This window comes from Prionailurus bengalensis, chromosome D3, assembly GCF_016509475.1.
Source record: "Prionailurus bengalensis isolate Pbe53 chromosome D3, Fcat_Pben_1.1_paternal_pri, whole genome shotgun sequence".
Classification (NCBI taxonomy): Eukaryota; Metazoa; Chordata; class Mammalia; order Carnivora; family Felidae; genus Prionailurus; species Prionailurus bengalensis.
In genome coordinates this window covers 33528501-33548500 of record NC_057356.1, presented here as the reverse complement: position 1 = coordinate 33548500, position 20000 = coordinate 33528501, and the positions used below count along the sequence as shown (strand labels likewise).

The 20000-nt window shown below is 40.4% G+C and overlaps 1 protein-coding gene across 1 annotated transcript in view; it reads right to left on the bottom strand.

Moving 5' to 3' along the window:
* The window catches only part of PIEZO2 (piezo type mechanosensitive ion channel component 2), a 487982-nt gene that overhangs the window by 307858 nt on the left and 160124 nt on the right, over positions 1–20000 (bottom strand). The window contains 1 exon segment of the mRNA XM_043558273.1: positions 18804–18929. Within this exon segment, the coding sequence (XP_043414208.1) occupies positions 18804–18929 (126 nt within the window).

Here is a 20000-nt window from a genome sequence, read left to right as displayed (position 1 = left end):
CCAAGGGCGGAGAGTCAGAAGACTTTTAGACTTAGTTAAGAGCCTCCGGTTTAAATTACAGCTCTAATATAACAAGCATCAATATTTCTTTTAAGTAAAATATTATTCGACATACCTTCAATAAAGTCAAGACATAATAAATAAATACAAGACATACATTTTAATCTCATCACAGAATGTATCAGTAAGTCTTTATCATACCTATTGTATCTAGGTACTTAGAAATAAAGAAATGTCTCTGTGTCATAAGTACTGAAACTGTTAAAGATGCCATATTTCTAGTTTCAGAGAATCTGGAGTTTCTTATATATATGGATACTAACATTTTAATATTTGTGAAAGTAAAAAAAATGATCAAATTGAAGTAAATCAAGCCTTTTATCAGCTTTGGAATAACTGAGATCACAAGGCTCTGAGCATGATCTTACAGGAATGCAGTTGTGCTTTTCATTTTTTTATTGAAATTAGGAAATTTTGGGGGCGCCTGGGTGGCGCAGTCGGTTAAGCGTCCGACTTCAGCCAGGTCACCATCTCGCGGTCCGTGAGTTCGAGCCCCGCGTCAGGCTCTGGGCTGATGGCTCAGAGCCTGGAGCCTGTTTCCGATTCTGTGTCTCCCTCTCTCTCTGCCCCTCCCCTGTTCATGCTCTGTCTCTCTCTCTGTCCCAAAAATAAATAAATGTTGAAAAAAAAAATTAAAAAAAAAAAAGAAATTAGGAAATTTTTTAAATGACCAGCCAATATTCATCTGTACTTTAAATATTAACACTGGTTTTAATGCTGCAGAATTCACTTAAAATGCTTTAAATATAGCTTTAAAAGGTTTAGCTACATGACAGCAAAAAGCAAAAGTTCTTATATGCCTGATTCCGAAGATCTCTTGCAAGAAACACGGAAGCCAGACTCTACAATAGAAGTAAGAATTCTCTAGCCTAGGGGTGCCTGGGTGGCTCAGTTGGTTAAGCATCTGACTTCAGCTCAGGTCATGATCTCACAGCTTGTGAGTTTGAGCCCCACATCCGGCTCTGTGCTAACAGCTCAGAGCCTGTAGCCTGCTTTGGATTCTGTGTCTCCCTCTCTCTCTCTGCCCCTCCCCTACTCATGGTCTGTCTCTGTTTCTGTCGCTGTCTCTGTCTCTCTCTCTCAAAAATAAATAAACATTAAAAAAAATTAAAAACAAAAAAACAAAAACAAAACAAAAAAAGAATTCTCTAGCCTAAAAGGTTGTCTTTATACTATTGCTTACCTTCAAACTCTAAAAAGTAATTAAAAACATAAAGTGTAGCATTTCCAGCCCTAAAAACATCTTTCATAGACCCAGTATATTTTTTTTTATTTTTTTTAACGTTTATTTATTTTTGAGACAGAGAGAGATAGAGCATGAACAGAGGAGGGGCAGAGAGAGAGAGGGAGACACAGAATCTGAAACAGGCTCCAGGCTCTAAGCTGTCAGCACAGAGCCCTACGCAGGGCTCGAACTCACGGACCGTGAGATCATGACCTGAGCTGAAGTCGGACACTTAACCGACTGAGCCACCCAGGTGCCCCATATAGACCCAGTATATTGAAACACCTTCATTAACATCAAGAAGCAATCGGGTATTAATAATTACATGGCTGTGGCTGCAAAACAATGAATTTTCTAACTTTATGGTAAACATCTATTTTTATTTGGTTTTCATAAATCAACTGCGTGTGCATTTATTTCGCCCTGAATTGACAACTCAGACCAGAAAAAGTGCCCCAACCCTAATTTTAAAATGATATTCACAATTTTCTCAGAAACATTATTATATGAGCATTGGACTAGGTACCCTATTATGATCTTTGCAATTAGCTCTCAGTGACCTTGGGAAAGTCACATAAATACTGTGTCTCTGTTTGGTTATCCTTGAAGTGAAAAGGTTGGATGGGATAAACTATACATTCCATTGGATAGAGAAGCCCATTATTCTCTGGATATAGACATTAAAAAAGGAGGTGGCACATATAGAATACAATTCCCAGGAGGGTAAATGCCGTTTAGAAGGTGATTCCAGGGATCCTCTTAAGGCATTTTTGTACTCTCTACTTACACTGCTGGGGATCTAACTCCACAAAGGGAATTTGAGTTCAGTGGAGAAGGATTTTTTTACGAGTGATATAAGGCCACACTTATCCAACCTTAAATGTAAAAGTCAATATGGCCGGATGGCTCCTATGTCGGAGAGGAAATAATCTGAAATGAATAACAAAGAAACAGAAACAAGGACTTTCCCTAAAGATCCAGTAATGAAAACATCTCACAACCCAAAACCAGCATTGGCTTTCCCTGAAGGACTTAACAGAATTTCAGGTGAGACCCCTCACTGTTTGGGCTGCATGAAAAGCCATCCAGGTATGCACCCTGATTCTCACAACTCACATTTTTTTTTGTCCAAGAACCTATGACCAAAGACTATAATCAACTCCCTTAGCAAGACAACAAGCTCTTTACACTGTGCGCTTATACTGATTCCCCAAATTGCAACTGAGTTAGAATTCTTTCCACATGCTCTGTTCAATGACAGAGTCTCAAAAGGAGTGAGAAAGAATGACATCCCAGGCTTGTGTATGTGTGTGTGTGTGTGTGTGTGTGTGTGTGTGTGTGTGTGTGTGATACCTGTGTCTTTTATCTCATTTCTCCCACAAAGATTCAAGCCCTTCTCATCTTCTTAGACAGGGAGTCCACCCACCTGGCCCTGCCCAAGGCTGGTGGATTGCAATGGGAGGGCTGCTTCTGCTGAGGAAACTATATCCGTGTGTAGGTGCGGTAGGTCAAATACCCAACCATTGCCCCTCTGCCTGTCTGTTGATTGGCATCTCCCCCCTGCCAGCCCACAGCTTCTCCCTGGGACTCACTGCCCTTTTTATGCTCCCCATAGCTTCCTCCTGACAACTGGCATTCTCTCCCAACACATTCTCAACTTTTTCATTGAGTGAGTGGAGACATGTAAAGACTGGGGGTCCAGGAGCTGCACACAGGATTCATTCACTCATTGCTCCTCTCCTTGGGATTCACGGTTGATCTTCATGCAGTCTCGGCAGTTATGATGGCAGAAGAACCAGACTTTTGTGCTTCATACAGCTATGCTACATCACCCTTCCTCTTTCTACCTTTCCTTCTACTTTTCTTTCCTCCACCGACACATTTCCAGGACTCACCCGGAGATGCTCTCTCACTGCAATTTTGGGACTCATAATTCCATCCCAAGGATGTGCTGGTGGTTGAACCTCTTTAAATGGAAGGGTCCTTTCTAGTGACCACATTCTATGAGTACATGTTAGCTACATAAGGGGTTACTTTGCCCTCTGAGCTGATAGCTATTTGTTGTAACAACCATGAAAGCTCCATTCAATCAAGAAATGCACACCCCTCTATCATGTTGTGGACTCGAAAATTTTAGACTCGGCTCTGGGGCTATAAACACTCTCGTGAATGTTCCTCCAATCAAGATTAAGTAGAAATAGCTTCAGAAAGAACCAGTTTACTGAGACATTGGATAGCTCTTAAAATAGTAGCATTTACTCTATAAAACTGAAAGCAACATTTCTGTACCTCTGCCTAGGTAACTGAAGAATTGCACCAGAGACATATCAAATTTAAAGTCGAGATCTTGACCAGATGCATAACATCTGGAAAAAGTCAAAGATGGTTTTCCGCATTAACTGGCTATACTAGATAACACTAAGAAGAAAAAAGTTTAATTTCTTTTCTACCTTTATCTTCTGTCTCCCCCAAATAGATGTATTTACTCATAATGATGTAATTCATGGAAGGATGACAGATAAAAACATCTATACATTAAAGGCGAGCTGAGTCTGAAAATATAGGGTATAATCTTATCCTTCCCAGAAGCTCTTTCTCAATTTTATGGTTTGGTATTGAAACACACATAGTTGATGTCTGACTTGGACATGAAGGTTCCTGAGCATATCAATAGTTGCTAATTCAGGGTATGGTCATCTGCATTTGGGGGAATCTACATTTTCTACTAGCATTTCAGTTTTTCAGGCTTATTCAGAATCTCCTCCAAATAGAATTTCAAGTTTCACAATAAAAAGAAACATGGGATGGGGAGCGGAAAGCAGGAGAAAGAGAAGCAGCAGGAGAGGCAGATATATTAATGAAATGAACTCCTACAGGATACTGAAGAAGCCACCTTTCCACCAGGCCTCGGAGAAGAGTGCCTTGTGCATGAGCAAAGCTCACCTATTGGTATCAAAGAAAGGACTATTTAATCAACAGTGATGGGAAACCTACTATCCATTTGGGGCGGGAGGGCGGAATCCATTCTCCAAGGTTTCTATGCACAGTAAACTCCAGAGGAATTAAAGACTTGCATCTAGTTTAACACGTAAAAAAATTAAAAAGTCGAGTACAATAAATATCAGCTCTGTAAATTTACAGCATTGAAGCGATAAGAAAAGCTAGGAGAAATGGATTGCAATTATTAAAATGAAAAAACTCAATGTAATGAAAGTTAACCAAAATTAGGATTTAAAAAAAATGTTTATTTATTTATTTTGAGAGACAGGGAGACAGAAAATCCCAAGCACAGAGGGGACAGAACAGAGCCCCAACGTGGGGCTCAGTCTCATGAACCGCAAGATCGTGATCTGAGCCAAAACCAAGAGTCACTCTACCGACTGAACCACCCTAACAAAAATCAATTTTATTTTATTTAAAATTTTCTTTAAGTTTATTTATTTTTAGAGAGACAGAGACAGTATGAGTGGGGGAGGGTCAGAGAGAGAGGCAGAAAGAGAGAGAATCTCAAGCAGGCTCCGTGCTGCCAGCACAGAGCTCCATGTGGGGCTTGAACTCACGAACCATGAGATCATGACCTGAGCCGAAATCAAAAGTCAGACGCTTAACCGACTGAGCCACCCAGGTGCCCCACAAAAATCAATTTTAAAAATCAAACTTGTAAAATATATTTACAGAGAATAATATGAACAATAATATGAGCAATACTATTCCACAAAAATAAATAGTAAACATATGGGGAAATGTTTGTTTTTACCAATAATTATTTTTAGAAAAAGCATTGGTTTAGGGGCACCTGGGTCGCTCAGTAGGTCAAGTGACCGACTCTTGTTTTCGGCTCAGGTCATGATGTCACGGTTTGTGAGTTTGAACCCCACATCAGGCTCTGTGCTGGCAACGTAGAGCCTACTCGGGATTCTCTCTCTCCCTCTCTCTGCCCCTCCCCTTCTTGCACTCTCTCTCTCTCAAAATAAATGAGTAAAACATTTAAAAAAAAGAAGAAGAAGAAAAAGCATTGGGTTATTTAACACTGACTAGGGCAGCAAAAATGCTTTCTTCAAATGCTGATGAGACTTCAGTGACTATGGTACACTTCTTTATTATTTTTCTCCTTTGCGGAGATGAAATTCATATACATAGGGTTAAGTATCTGGAAGTAAACAATTCAGTAGCCTTTAGTACATTCACATTGTTATGAAAACCTCACTTCTCTCTAGTTTTAAAACATTTTCATCACCCCAAAAGAACACCCCACACTCATTAAATACTTATTCCCTGTTGCCCCTCCCCACATTGGGTTTATCCATTCACCCTTTGATGGACATTTGGGTTTTGTTTCATCATTGGCTATCATGGATAATGCTGCCATGAACATTCACATATAAGTATCTGAACGCCTGCTTTCAATTCTTTTGAGCATCTACCTAGAAGTGGAATTGCCAGATCACCACGTCATTCTGTTTAATACTTTAAGGAACCACAAAACTGAGTTCCAAAGTGGCTGCACCATTTATACTTGTAATAGTAATGTATGAGGGTTCCAATTTATCCACAGCCTCGCCAATGCTTGTTATTGTCTTAACATTTTTATTATAGGCATCCTAGTGTTTGCAAGGTGGTATCTCATTGTGGGTATGATTTGTATGGCCCTAATGACTACTGCTAAGCATTTTTTTATGTGTTCCTTGGCCATTTCTATGTCAGAACGAAGCTGTGAGTGAGGATTTCTCTGAGGCTTTCAGGGGTCCCAAGACTTCAAAGTTTATGAGACAGTCTTAAATTTCTCTCTCTCTCCCTCTCTCTCTCTCTCTACTCACTTATTTGCCTATCTATCCATCAATCCAATCTTCCTTCTATTCATCATTTATTTATGTTTACAGGTGGCATTCCAAAAGCTTTACAAGTATGTTGATAAGCAATATGCTACAGTATAAGAAGAGGAATAATAATATTTAAACTCTTTGACCTAAGAAATCCACGCTTGGAAACTTATCCTCAGGAAATAAACAACAGATTTGCTCACCAACAACAGTTGATCACCAACTGCTCATGTGTAACTGCTCACCAACGATACTGAACAGCAAAAATCAAAACCACCCAAGGAAAACTTTGGGACACTCTTATGTATCACGATGAAGAAAGATTATGCCAGAGGTGAAATATTTATAAAGACTATATAGAAATGTGGAAACACAACACATAGCAAAAAAAAAAAATTCTGATTTCCATCAAGGTGACCCAGGTTTGATATCCATCACAGGGACACAGATTGAAGGGATTATACTCAGCCTTCGGGTTTTTGTTTCAGCATCACGTCCTCGAGGGAGTCTCCCACCCAGGCCAAAGGAGGTAAGTACTATGTATATTTCTATCGTTCTTTGTATAGCTTATGCCATACACTAGTGCCTACACCAGGCTATTACTGTCATTCATTTATTTGTCTGCTTTTGCCATTTACTTGTAGACTGGAATGTCTGTAAGGGCAGGAGGGCCTGTGGTGTCTATTTACTGCTGTATCAGAAGCACCTAACAGAAGGAACACACACAGCAGGGATTTCATAAACACTTAGCAAATAAATTAATACATGACAGGATCGTGGAATTATAAATAACCTGAATTATTTAAAACTAATTTTCTTTGGGGCACCCGGGTGGCTCAGTTGGTTAAGCGTCTGACTTCAGCTCAGGTCATGATCTCACAGCTCATGAGTTCGAGCACGTCAGGCTCTGCGCTGACAGTTCAGAGCCTGGAACCTGCTTCGGATTCTGTGTCTCCCTCTCTCTCTGCCCCACCCCTGCTCACACTCTGTCTCTGTCAAAAATGAACACTAAAAAAAAATTTTTTGAACTAATTTTCTTTGTGGTTGTTGTGGTTTCAACTTTATGGAAAATATTTTCAAAATTGACAAGGCAAGATATCATGGTTGTCATTATTATAATTTCAATGTAACATTGTTTCAAATTTCTCAATTAGGAAATTCTGATACTGCAAAAATAAAAAGAAGGAAATCTGTGCGTGCTGTATCCTGATTTGATTCATGTGGTTTATATGTCATGACTGCCTTGGGTTTTGTGACCTGTTGGCAGTGGGGCAGATGCAATCATCACATGGGGATTTTTGGAAATCAGCCATCGCATCTTACTCCACAGCATTGCTACTGAACAATGGTTTGGGGCCCTTTGAGAATGATTGTTCCCTTAAACCTACAGATTATCACTAAATAACAATGCAAAGTAACGAAACAAGAGTATTTGAAGCCTAATTATCAATGTGATGCACATATTTGCAAAGCAAATGCTTTTATCAGAAAATAAATGGTAAACAATATGCAAAACATCTGTCGATAAGTGTTATTATATATTTTACAGTAGTATCTTTGATAGTAATAATCTATATATGCCCATAACCTACAATAGAGACGTCAGGAAATGTTTTTGATGCCTCTAAAAATGAACATAAGAGAGAAATTATATTAACAACTTCTCTGCTGATATTCTGCATCCTTGAAATATACTTTTAACATGTGAAATCAAGAGGGATTTTCTGAATCTAAACTTCTGTTTATAAGAAGAAATGGTATTCATTTATGAACCCACATACCTCAGCCCTAAGACATAGATCACTTTGTAAGTCTGAAGAATAAGTGAACTTACATCCACACGATTAATATCTTCTGGAATGTCATGACTATATCTGGCCCAATTTTGCTGCTTGTTCTATGCCCTTGAAATATCCTTCCATTATACCATGAGTTTCAAAACATACACTGATAGCTTTATGTTGTCTATCACTTTGAGGTTAAGTTTATTCCCATACCACACAGACTTGCCTTAGTGCTTTTATGGTAAATAATTTACACTAGAAATGCTGCATCATGAAACTGAGGCTAGGGAAATTGTTATTTAAGCAAACACAATCGATCCCAAATCATTTTAAACTTCCTGCCCTGTGATTTATCTCACAGCAAGGACCGGTGGGCACGGAGCGGGAGCAATGAGCTGGAGGAGAATGGCATGTCTATTATCCTTGGCGGACTTCTCTTCCCTCCCTAATTATTTTTTTTTAATTTTTTTTTCAACGTTTATTTATTTTTGGGACAGAGAGAGACAGAGCATGAACGGGGGAGGGGCAGAGAGAGAGGGAGACACAGAATCGGAAACAGGCTCCAGGCTCTGAGCCATCAGCCCAGAGCCCGACGCGGGGCTCGAACTCACGGACCGCGAGATCGTGACCTGGCTGAAGTCGGACGCTTAACCGACTGCGCCACCCAGGAGCCCCAGGATATAGTTTTTAAAAAGAAGCAAAAGCCGTCGCGTGAATGGATCATTCTATTTCCGCCTGAACTGAAAGGAGGGAATGGCAACGACTACCAGGGTCAGATCTTCAGGAGGCACATAGGGGACAGAGAGAGCGGAGCAAGTTCCTGGTGGAGAGGGGACATCGTACGGGACAGCTGCTCTCCTCAAAGGTTTAACGAAAGACCTCGATGGGGAGGAGTCCCCTGAAAATTGGTGACAAAACAAGACAGTCGTCCCCTCTCATCTTTGTCACATTTTCATTTCCTTTTTTCCCTGCTCTTAACTCATTTCTTTGCTCTTCGAACACTTTCCGGGCCATATACTACACACGGGGCACTGTGGTAGGCACTCAGGTCACAAAAATAAACAAAATGTGATGGTCCCTACCCTCAATTTGATCACATGCTAATGGGAGGATATATACACAATCAGTGATTATAATCAGCACAAGAAGATCAATGGACGATGCGCAGAGCTTTCAGGGAGCAGAAGGGCACGTGACCCAGTAGGCCAGGTCTCCTGGAGCAGGTGCTCAGCACTGAAGGGTGGGCCCAGCGGAGGAGGAATGGGATGGGAGGTGTGGGTAAGAAGACTCTCCCAGGGGAACAACCACAGCAAAGGTACAGATGGGGAATTGGAAGCTTGCAGGACTGGCCAGTGGGGGGGCAGAAAGGACACCCATGGAGACGGGAGAAGTAAAGTTGGTGAGGTCATCTTTCTGCCTTGTCTGTAGCTCTTCCCCTCCCTCTCCTTAGAGAGGCACAATTGACCTGTGGTGCGTGCGCGTGCGCACACACACCATGGGCCCCAGGGAGCCAACGCCATCCTTGTGAGCCTGCAAGTCACATTTGTCACTTTTTAACCAATCAGAACCTATCTCTTCTGTTGCTGTTCAGTCTCTTTAACCGCAAGTGAGTAAAACAGTAAGTACCTTGCAGAACTATGCGATATTGAGATTATTACACAAAAACTATGCCTGGCCCATAAGGGGCAGTTGTACATTAAAGCTGTTACCAATACTGATTTAGAGCAAAACTTAGAACTTAGAAAGGGATAAAAAGATGTTATTTTAAAAATAAGATGAAGGGGCGCCTGGGTGGTGCAGTCGGTTAAGCGTCCGACTTCAGCCAGGTCACGATCTCGCAGTCCGTGAGTTCGAGCCCCGCGTCAGGCTCTGGGCTGATGGCTCAGAGCCTGGAGCCTGTTTCCGATTCTGTGTCTCCCTCTCTCTCTGCCCCTCCCCCGTTCATGCTCTGTCTCTCTCTGTCCCAAAAATAAATAAACGTTAGAAAAAAAAAATTTAAAAAAAAAGATGAAGAAGCAGCTGGGTGTGAGATACGGTGAGGCCAAAGCAAGAGTGAAGAAAATAAGACTTACTGGCGTGCCAGGAGATACACACATTTTACTTCATTTAGGGATAAGAGGAGGATGCTGCATGGTAAGGAAAGAGTTCTACTCAAGGAGAATCAAAATCCCAAGTCAAGGATGGGGGCACATCTGCCTCAAGGGGATTAGAAGTTGGATTCACAAGAAATAGATCTGATATCTTAGGTGAAAAAAGATCTACATGGCAAATATACAATCCATGACAGACCCATAAGTTTAGCTGATGGGAAAAAAGGACAGTTTCGAGAACAAGGAAAGTCACAGCCCTGTGAGGTCTGTTATCAGTTTCTGGAAACTGAAACCACAGTTTCCCCACCTGATAAGACATTGACGCTTTCTTATCCGATCAGCCACACAAGACGCTGACCAGCTGAGCAGACAGCACAGGGGAGGGACTCAGGATGGACCTGGAACAAATACTTAGATGCGATATCACAGATGCCTTCAAATATTTGAAAGACTGTTGTCTTCAAAAGAAAAGATCAGACGGTATTATGTGTCATTCTGGAAACTGCCTCAGGACCCAGGATCTCAGAGATTCACATTTCAGGGAAGTAGATGTCCGTGCACCGAAACGCAGCCCACATAATCTTGATTTATTGACTGATTTACCTCTTCAGGAAAAAACAAAACTAAACTCCAATTTTCTAGGCTTGATAAATACAGATTAAAACCGCTCACAGACCAGAAGGCCTCCATTGTTAGCAAGCTGATAGAGGATCCACAGGAGGTGAGGCAGACAGGGACAGTAGACCCGGAAGGACCAGGAAGTACGCATTCCCTGTGGCAAACGTACATCCAGGAAACGCCCAACCAGGAAGCCTCTGTAGAGTCCACATTGTTCGCTTTTGGGGGTGAAGATATTCTTAAACACCAATATTTACCAAGTAAAACATACTACCAACCATTAATGCTTTACCTAGAGTAAGTGCGATTGATTAATTATCCTCTCCCTCAACAGATCCTCCAAAAAGTGTGCGTCCTAGTCTTATCTATCTTTCAAAATCTAATTAGCCAAAGCCCCATTTCTCCATAAAGTTTTCCCCACACACTTGTAAGGCTGCACAGCACATTAGAAATGATGTGGTCTGTGGAGTCCGAAAGACCTCAGTTTGAATTCTGGTTCTGCCACTAATTGAGTGACCTAACGGAAGACACTCTTCACCTCTAGTCCTCACATCCATGGGAGCGAGAGCCACTATGTTTTAAGAGACATAGGAGGAATTAAGTGGGATAATATGAGTTAAGTGCTCGTTTAGTTTTCCAAAACAAAACAAAAGTTAGCACTTCTCTTCCTAACATTTTCAGCCTTTGCCTTGTCTAAAATTCTGTAACATAGAAAAGGTAGTACAGTGAATATGTTAGTATTTATCCCTCTATGCTGGAGGGCATGGGGTGGGTGACAAGCTTCAGGGCAGGGAAGGAATGAGGAGAGGGCTCTGATGTATTCACGAGTCCAGGCCAGACCCAGCAGTACAGCCATGGGGCAGGGATCTCTCAACGGGGGAGGTGCTCTTGAAGAAAAGGGGAAAAAACAGTACTGAAGGAGGCTGGAGGGTCACTAAAGACACATGTCATTGACACCACCTTCCAATCAGCACCATTTCACCCTATTAGCCATGATTTCGACCACACAGGGTAGAGTTGCATCAATCCAAATGTAACAGAATTAGTAGGCAATTAAGATAAAGATTGGAATACAGAATTATTTGGTACCATGTAAGTTTCACACATTTCATAATTTCGAAGGTGCATCCGTGTGACTGTGTATAATTTGGAGGTGGGATTCAGTTCTGAGAAATTTCTGTCACCTTGTAGCTGTGCTACATGATAGCTGTGCTATCATTATCTAATGATAGTGACAACAGTAATAATAGCTTATACCTAATGAGCACTTGCTATGGGCTGGGCACTGTTCTAAGGGCATTGCCTGTATTAACTCAACCGCCACAAACAGGCCTTGAGATGGCAGACATTTACAAGCAAGGACGCTGAAACACAGAGATGAGTAACTTACCTACCATCACATAAGATCCCGCCTCTGCTCCAGTAGTGAATAGTATACACAATTCTCATGCCAAATATTTCTCACAATAAAACGAATATTCTATTTGAAAAACACTACGTAAACCAAACGTCACTGCATGACTATTAGTCCAAGAGAAATCAGGGTATCAACAAGGTACTGGCCTAAGAGATTCTCATCCTGATGGGGTTTCTCTCCCACATGGTGCTACCCTCTCAATCCTTCCTCTCGCCTGGAGAATTCTGGCTTTTGGCAGTAAAAACTGAATGCATTTGTTATTCCAAGAAAGTAGAAGCCATCAAATCTCAGGTTGCTAGAGTTCTCTTTCAGCAATGCTTCCCATCCAGAGAGTACGGATCATAAATTAGTCTTAGACTGGAACAGCCTTCCTTGCCCACAGTGACGAGCACCAGGCTCTATCACAGGCTGGCACGTGCCTAAGCGTGTCGGGGGATGGAAAAAGCAAGCTGCCTCAATTACCAGGGACTGAAGGAAATAACACCTAAGGCTAACTGCACTTACAATAAATGCAATCGTAAGGTATACGTACAATCCAGACGCTTTTAGACTATTTTAGTTAAGAGAAAATTAGACCAGTACCCTCATCCTGGCACAAATGACCAGGGAACTTGGTCCAGAGTTGTTTTTTTTTTTTTAACTGTTGTATTGAGGGGCAGTTTGTCGATTCACAAAGGTGTCAGGGGAGAGAAGAAGGAGGAGAATCAAGGCTCTTCCCGATGTCACCTGTTGGCGACTCCAGGCTAACTTCAATAAGAAAGCAAGCAGCAGAGGGGCGCCTGGGTGGCTCAGTCAGTTGAGCGTCTGACTTCGGCTCAGGTCATGATCTCCCAGTTCGCGGGTTCGAGCCCCGTGTCAGGCTCTGTGCTGACAGCTCGGAGCCTGGAGCCTGCTTCCGATTCTGTGTCTCCCTCCCTCTGCCCCTTCCCCGCTCATGCTCTCTCTCTCTCTCTGTCTCTCAAAGATGAATAAACATTAAAAAAAAAAAAGAATTACATAAAGAAAGCAAGCAACAGAAAGTAACTTCAAAAATTACTCGTAAAGCAAGTGTAGGGATAGTTTCCTTTTACATATTTTCCCTCCCACTTCATAAATATTCACTCTTTCCTCCATAGTACTGTGTGAAATGTAAAAAATAAAGACTATCCATAGAGGTTACTTCTACAAGGATGGACTCATCAGATGACTGCAAATCTAAGGGTCTGTCTCCAATTAGCACGATTAACGATGAGCATGATTCTGTCTACATGTGGCAAGAGCGAAGTCAGCATTGGCACCAGAAATCAGAATGTCTATAAGAATGGCTCACTCCATGCACCCACCCCATCCGATGAGATGCCGAACTGCCAGGCCCACATCTGTCCCTCAGTGTTCTTGTCCCATGTTAATGTTTCATATATTGGGTCTCAGCACGGAGACCCTCATGTTTTGGGATAGTCGAGCATCAGGATAAAGTACTATTAAGGCCTATAATAACCTCTTGGTCAATGGGCTTCTAGGCCTAGTTTCCCGTGCTCTTAGTGTGGAAAATCAGAACTCTAGATGCTCCCCCACTCTGCCCCAAAAGAGGGAGAAAGCAGTTGATCTGATCCTCTGTCATTCAGGAGGAAAGACTCTAACTGAATGCTGCAATCTAATAAAGCAAAGGAAATATTATGAGGACATACCAGAAACATATGTAAATCCTTTGAAACTAGACTACTCCAAAGTCCTAGAAAGTGCAATGGAGGACACAATCCTAAATAGATGGGGAATCAGGAGTTCCCCAAATAGAAGGAAAGATGGTTGGGGCACCTGGGTGGCTCAGTCGGTTAAGCGTCCAACTCTTGGCTTTGGCTCAGGCCACGATCTCACAGTTCCCGAGTTTGAGCCCCACATCGGGCTCTGTGTTGGCGGCATGAAGCCTGTTTGGGATTCTCTCTCTCCTTCTCTCTACCCCTGCCCTCCCCAAGTAAATATATACACGTTAAGGGGGGAAAAAAAAAAAGAAGGAAAGAAAGTGGAAAGCCAGACAGGTCAGTGCTCAGATCCCAGTTCAGACGTGTGGCAGCGTGGATGACTCACTTGCTCATTTCTTCACCGTCACGCTCAATGCTACCCTCACTCCTCACCCCTGTCTCATCCATCATTAGCCTCATCCCTACCTCAGCGCCACCAGCAGACAGACACCGCATGTATACAAAAGAAAGGCACCATCTTGGGGCAGATGGCTCATAAAAGGCACAGCCCCACCGGGGCAAGGCTTGGCCAGCAGACTGCCTCTTTGTGGCAATAAAATGATCCCCTGCATCCGGCTTACTCCAGCCTGGCTCTCAGAGCCTGGAGTGGATGGCAGCTCCCACTCAACTCTTCAGGGGGTGCCCATAGGCAATGCACAGCTGGCCATCTGCAGACCCTAACCTACCCTAAAGATTTGCTCAGAGAACGGACCAGGGCCATGAGTATGGAGTGCCCTACTTAAGGATATCCGGGCTCATCTGTGACAAGAAAAAGGAATCACTAATTAGAAAGGGAACGTAATGATCCTTGGGGCCTACCAGTTAGTAGACGCTCTACAAATAGCACCTATTATCACCACCGATTTCTCCTTCGGAGTTTCAAACTCAAAAGGTCCTTCCAATCAATAACGCGCTTTAGCACCGCACAAGAAGCCAGACTGGCCTTGAAATGTCACTAATGTTGCCACACATCCACCAGTGAGTCAAACAGACTACTTCTATGGAATCTGTAATGACATAATTGAAACCGGGTTTACATTTATTTAAATAATATAGGTTTGATGGAATGAAAATATTTTAGTAAGCGGCACAACACATGTTTGAGGAAAATTTACACGGGTTCCCCCACCCCTGCCCCATAGATTTCCTCACTTACCTATAAGCACCATTTTGGAAATGAAGAAAGAGAGAGAAAGAGGGGGTGTGGGGGTTACGTTTCAGGTCTGCACAATGGCACCTTTAACAAACCTGCCAGCTAGTCAGAAACTAAATAGGCTGGTTTGAAAAACTCTTTACTACTGCCAGTTAATATTCACAGGGCTCTAGGGGAACGAGAACTTTCAATGACTCAATATTTATAAATGCTACTGTTGTCCCCCAGACATGTGTCTTAGATTCCTGAGGGATCCTGGGAGCTTTTGCTATAATGAGGGTAAGAGTATATGAGTTTCAAATGGGGAAAGGAATAGGTAGGAAAACAAAATTAAACACATATAAATGAGCACATGGTGGTCTTGAATTTGAATATGATTGGGAAATCTGACCTGTGTGGGCTATTGCATTTTCATTTACCAATGTCTTGAGCAGAGAGAAAGCATTCAAAATGCACAGCAATGCTGGCCAAGACACGTTGTGTCTTTTTGTTTGAAATTTTGCTGCTTTGGGTCTACAGATGCCAAAAAAAGGGCTACCCTTCAAATGTGGGATATCAAACTAGCTGGGTTTGTGTTTACAACTCTGATGGTGTAATCGAAACTCCAAATGGTCAAGGAACAATAACATTACTGAAGTGAAGTCAACTCTAAATTAAAAGTCAGTGTTTCCATTACCCACTCTAACAGTATTTTCTGGAGTTTATATAACTTGATCATTAAAAAATGCTCGAGGCTGAAAACCTGGTCTGTGTCAATTTTGGACTAACCTAGTTTGCAAAGCTCTGAAGTTTGTTTGCCTGTCCCTTTTATCCCTTTTCAAGAATGTATTGCTTTTAAATGCTACACACGAAACTGGACCAAAAAACTCTGTAACACCCGATGAGCCAACACTGTTACATGCATCACTCGTTTTTCAGAAGAAATTTATGATTTCTGTAAACTCACTTTCAAGGGGCTTATGACTGAAAGCAAAGAGTTCAAATTCCTTTTTCTAACGCAGTCTTTAGCGCATCCCTTCTCTGTTGGTGACCTCATCAAAAATACTGCAACTGCAAATTGCAATATTAACTTTTGTAGGGACAAACTTCACATTAGAATTTAACGTGGTAGAAATAAAATTTACTGTTATGACCTCCATTATATCGGCTCTCTGTGGAACAGAATAGAGCTTTTGTATGGAGATGTCAAAAAAGGAAGGGAAGGCAGGATGTGAGACCAGGACATATTCCAGTTACACTGCAGCGAACAATGACAGCAGAAGGTAATTGTGCATGAATAAAAATATCTCTGACAGACACATGGAAATATCTTGGTATCTACAAGCCCAAATATTTAGGATGTGAGGTTAGTAAAGGCAGACCTAACTCAAGGTTGAGTTGTACAGAATGCTATGTCAAGAGGCCAGCTTTGAATACACCGAAGATGGCCTCCATACCTTCACCACTGAGAAGTGTGGACTTCTCATGGCATTAATGCAGGGCCCATCCACAGGATCCAGGCAATTTGGATCCTTGCCTGGGAAGGAGGAGACAAGGGAGGAACAAATTTCCATGTGTATGTGTGTGTGTAAGTCTGTATGTCTTCCTGTCTGTCTGTCTCTGTGTCTACCTCATAAGGGAGGCCATGCATAGAGTAAATACATTTATAAATGTGGAAAGGGGAATACTGTTTTAACATTTCATATTACATTTGTGTTTTGACTTTTGTAGAATTGTGGCAAATCATCATTTTGATCTAAAAAAAAACCCCAGAAATACCTAGACTCTGGGTCAGAAGAAATGATGAAGTGCATTTCCTAATCTAGACACCCTCCGGTACAGTTGTTTCCACAATATCGCTCAGTAGAAATGGGCAAGATATTTATAAACTCAAAATTTTAAAATCTGATAAGTTGTAATATATCCTGTGATTAAATACTTCCAGTGACAGACAACTCATTATTCATGAAACAGTCTTTTATTCAGACAACCTTCCTTATGATCCTACGAATGCCTTCTTAAGAAATCTCCAAAGGATTTGTGATGGAAACACATGAGAAAATACAGCTTCTGACATTTCTCCTAAGTCCAAAAAGATCTGAACCTGGCCAAACGTAATAAATGCTTTTTATCATTATAGCATAACTAAAGGAACTAAAGTGTCATGATTTAAACACTTTATTTCTTCAAGTTTTGAATAATGAGCTGACTTTTACCAAACAGCAAAACAACATTGTTAACAATCCATGTTAACAGTGGAATAATCTTCATCCACGAAAAGGAACAAAACAGCAATACATGCTACAACATGGATGAACCTTGAGATCATCATGCTATGTGAGAAAAGCCAGACACAACAGGTTACATATCACATAGTTCTTTGATGAAATTTCTAGAACAGGTAAACCTAACAGAGGCAGAAATTAAATTAGGGCTGGGTGAAAAGGGAACGAGAAATAACTGTTGCATGCACGGGGTGGTTCTCTTTGGGGTGATGAAAATTTTCTGGAATCAGATAGCGGGGATGGCTGCACACTCCAAAAACCACTGAACTATATTCCTTACATAGGTGAAATTTGTACTATATGAATTATATCTCAATTTGAAAAACAAGAACTATATCTTCAATCATAGATTTTTAATCAAAACCATTTTGATAGGCATTGGTATCCAATGAATTTTGAATTCAATAAAATGGCCAAAATGAATACTAACTTTAGATCTGTAAACTGTAGATTCCTAAACGTTAGATGGTGAAGGATACTGAATAATTTATAAATATGAATTTTGCTAAAGAATATCTCACTATATTTATGTTAACAGTCTTTGATTCATGAAGAATTTTGACCTTTTTTTTTATTTGACAGGAAAGATAGGTTTACTTCATATCACTTGTGCTTGCCTTTATGAAAAATCAGGAAGTTGAAAACCTACAAATAGGTTCCTCAAAGAAAAACTGACAATTTAAAACAGTTATTATAATCTTTTTCAAATATCTCAGGGTTTCTTTAGGCCTAACTTAAAACAGGTGGAATGTATTCCATCTACTTGAAATGCTTCTGTTTTTTCAAATGACAGTCACACATCCTATAAAAACTGAAGTCAAATTATCTGATAGCACGTCACTTTTGGAAAGATGATGTCACCTAGATGAAGAATATATATGTTGACTTTCTCAGATCATAACTTCAAAATATAATGCATACAAACATACTATTTCCCTGTGAGTAGCAATAAAATACTCCCAGTTAAAAAAAAGAAACTCTGTGTCATTACATTTTTCCCATAAAGTTATATGAAATCTTACATTATACTGTAGAATAGTATAGAGGTAGAATAGTAGAACAGGACTGAGGTCACAGTCATAAGTTATTCAATTTCTGTACTCATGTTAATCATGTTAGAAACTGTATATGTCTTGCCTCACTAGCTGTACCATATGCTCCAGGGACTATATATGTACATATACATATATATATGTATACATATATAGTCACCATATATATGTGTGTGTATGTGTGTGTGTATATATATGTGCATGTGTATGTATGTACGTGTGTATATATACATATATACATATATGCATGTATTCATATATATACATACACGTGTGTGTGTGTGTGTGTGTGTGTGTGTGTGTGTATATATATATATATATATATATATATATATCTTGATTTTTTTTTAGATTAAGCCCAGTAATAATGTCTTACATACAAATAGGGCCCAAATACCTAATTTTTGTTGAACATTCATTAAGTAATTTACTTGTAATTTTCCATGACAGTTTCCTTATATGTATTTCTCATACAGGATTGCCAAATGACCACAAATGATTGTGGATTTCATGATGTAATTGTTGTACAGATTTCTATAAGCATTACAGCACACAGCTTTATTCATACATAATATGAAGAAAAAAATCACCATAACACTCACAGTTGTAACCAGGTCCGATACGATGTTGAGCTTCCAGGCTGGCCAACGTGATGTGGAAAATGATGTGAAGCAACAGGAAGGAAAGACTGGTGAAGCACAGAGACTTTAATAACCGGCCCGTATGTCCTAGAAGGTAAGAAACACAGAGACGGTGAGGGCGCTTCAGATGCAACACACTCACTCTGACCTTTGCAGCATTCCACGTGGATTCTGTTTCTGCCGAATCTATTATATAGACACACCCAGAAGTGTGTCAAGTGTAATAATTACTCTCTTAATTCTTAGTTTAAAGCTAAAGGTATTTTCTTCCCTTTGTAAAATTGTACAATTAACATTGATTAAAAATCCAATGTGAAAGAACGATGCTTTCCTACTTATTATATGACAAATTACCACAAAATGGACCACAAATAGCCCCTGGCCCAGAAAGTATTATAAGAGAGCTCTGCCAAAGTTAAGGGGGGAAAAAAAACTATCTTATCAAAGTAGTTTCGGAAAATAGGAAAAGAAGGGAAGTTGCCCAAAATATTTTACAAAGTTAGAGTAACTTTAAATTCAAAATAAAACAAGGCTAGAAAATAAAAAGGAATTTGAAGCCAGTTTTACCTATGAACATAGACACAAATTATTAAAAAAAGATATTTGCTAACCAACTGAATTAGCAGAGTAAAAATAGAATACATCACATTAAGCTAGGGGTTAAAAGAGACCTGTAATACAAAAACAAACGTGGCTTTCGAGGGAGAGGGGTAAAGGGACGGGCAAAATGGATCAAAGGGAGTGAAAGATACAGACTTCTAGTTATGGAATAAATAAGTCATGGGAATAAAAGGTACGGCATAAGGAATATAGTCAATGATATATATTATAGCATTGCATGGTGACAGATGGTAGCTACACTTGAACACAGAGAAAAACTGAATCACTATGTTGTACACCTGAAACTAATAAACATTTTGTGTCAACTATACTAAGAAAATAATAATGAGCTAGGGTTTATTTCTCACAGAGACACAAGTATTTAACATTAACAAATGCATATGTGTAAGTCACACACCAGTGGGCTGATATAACTTTCTAAATGGATGCAGAAGAAGCATTCATAAAGTCAAATTCTATTTATGATAAAAGAAAGTAACACTCAATAAACTAGGAATAGAAGGAAATATCCTTAATATGATGAAGGTATTACACCAC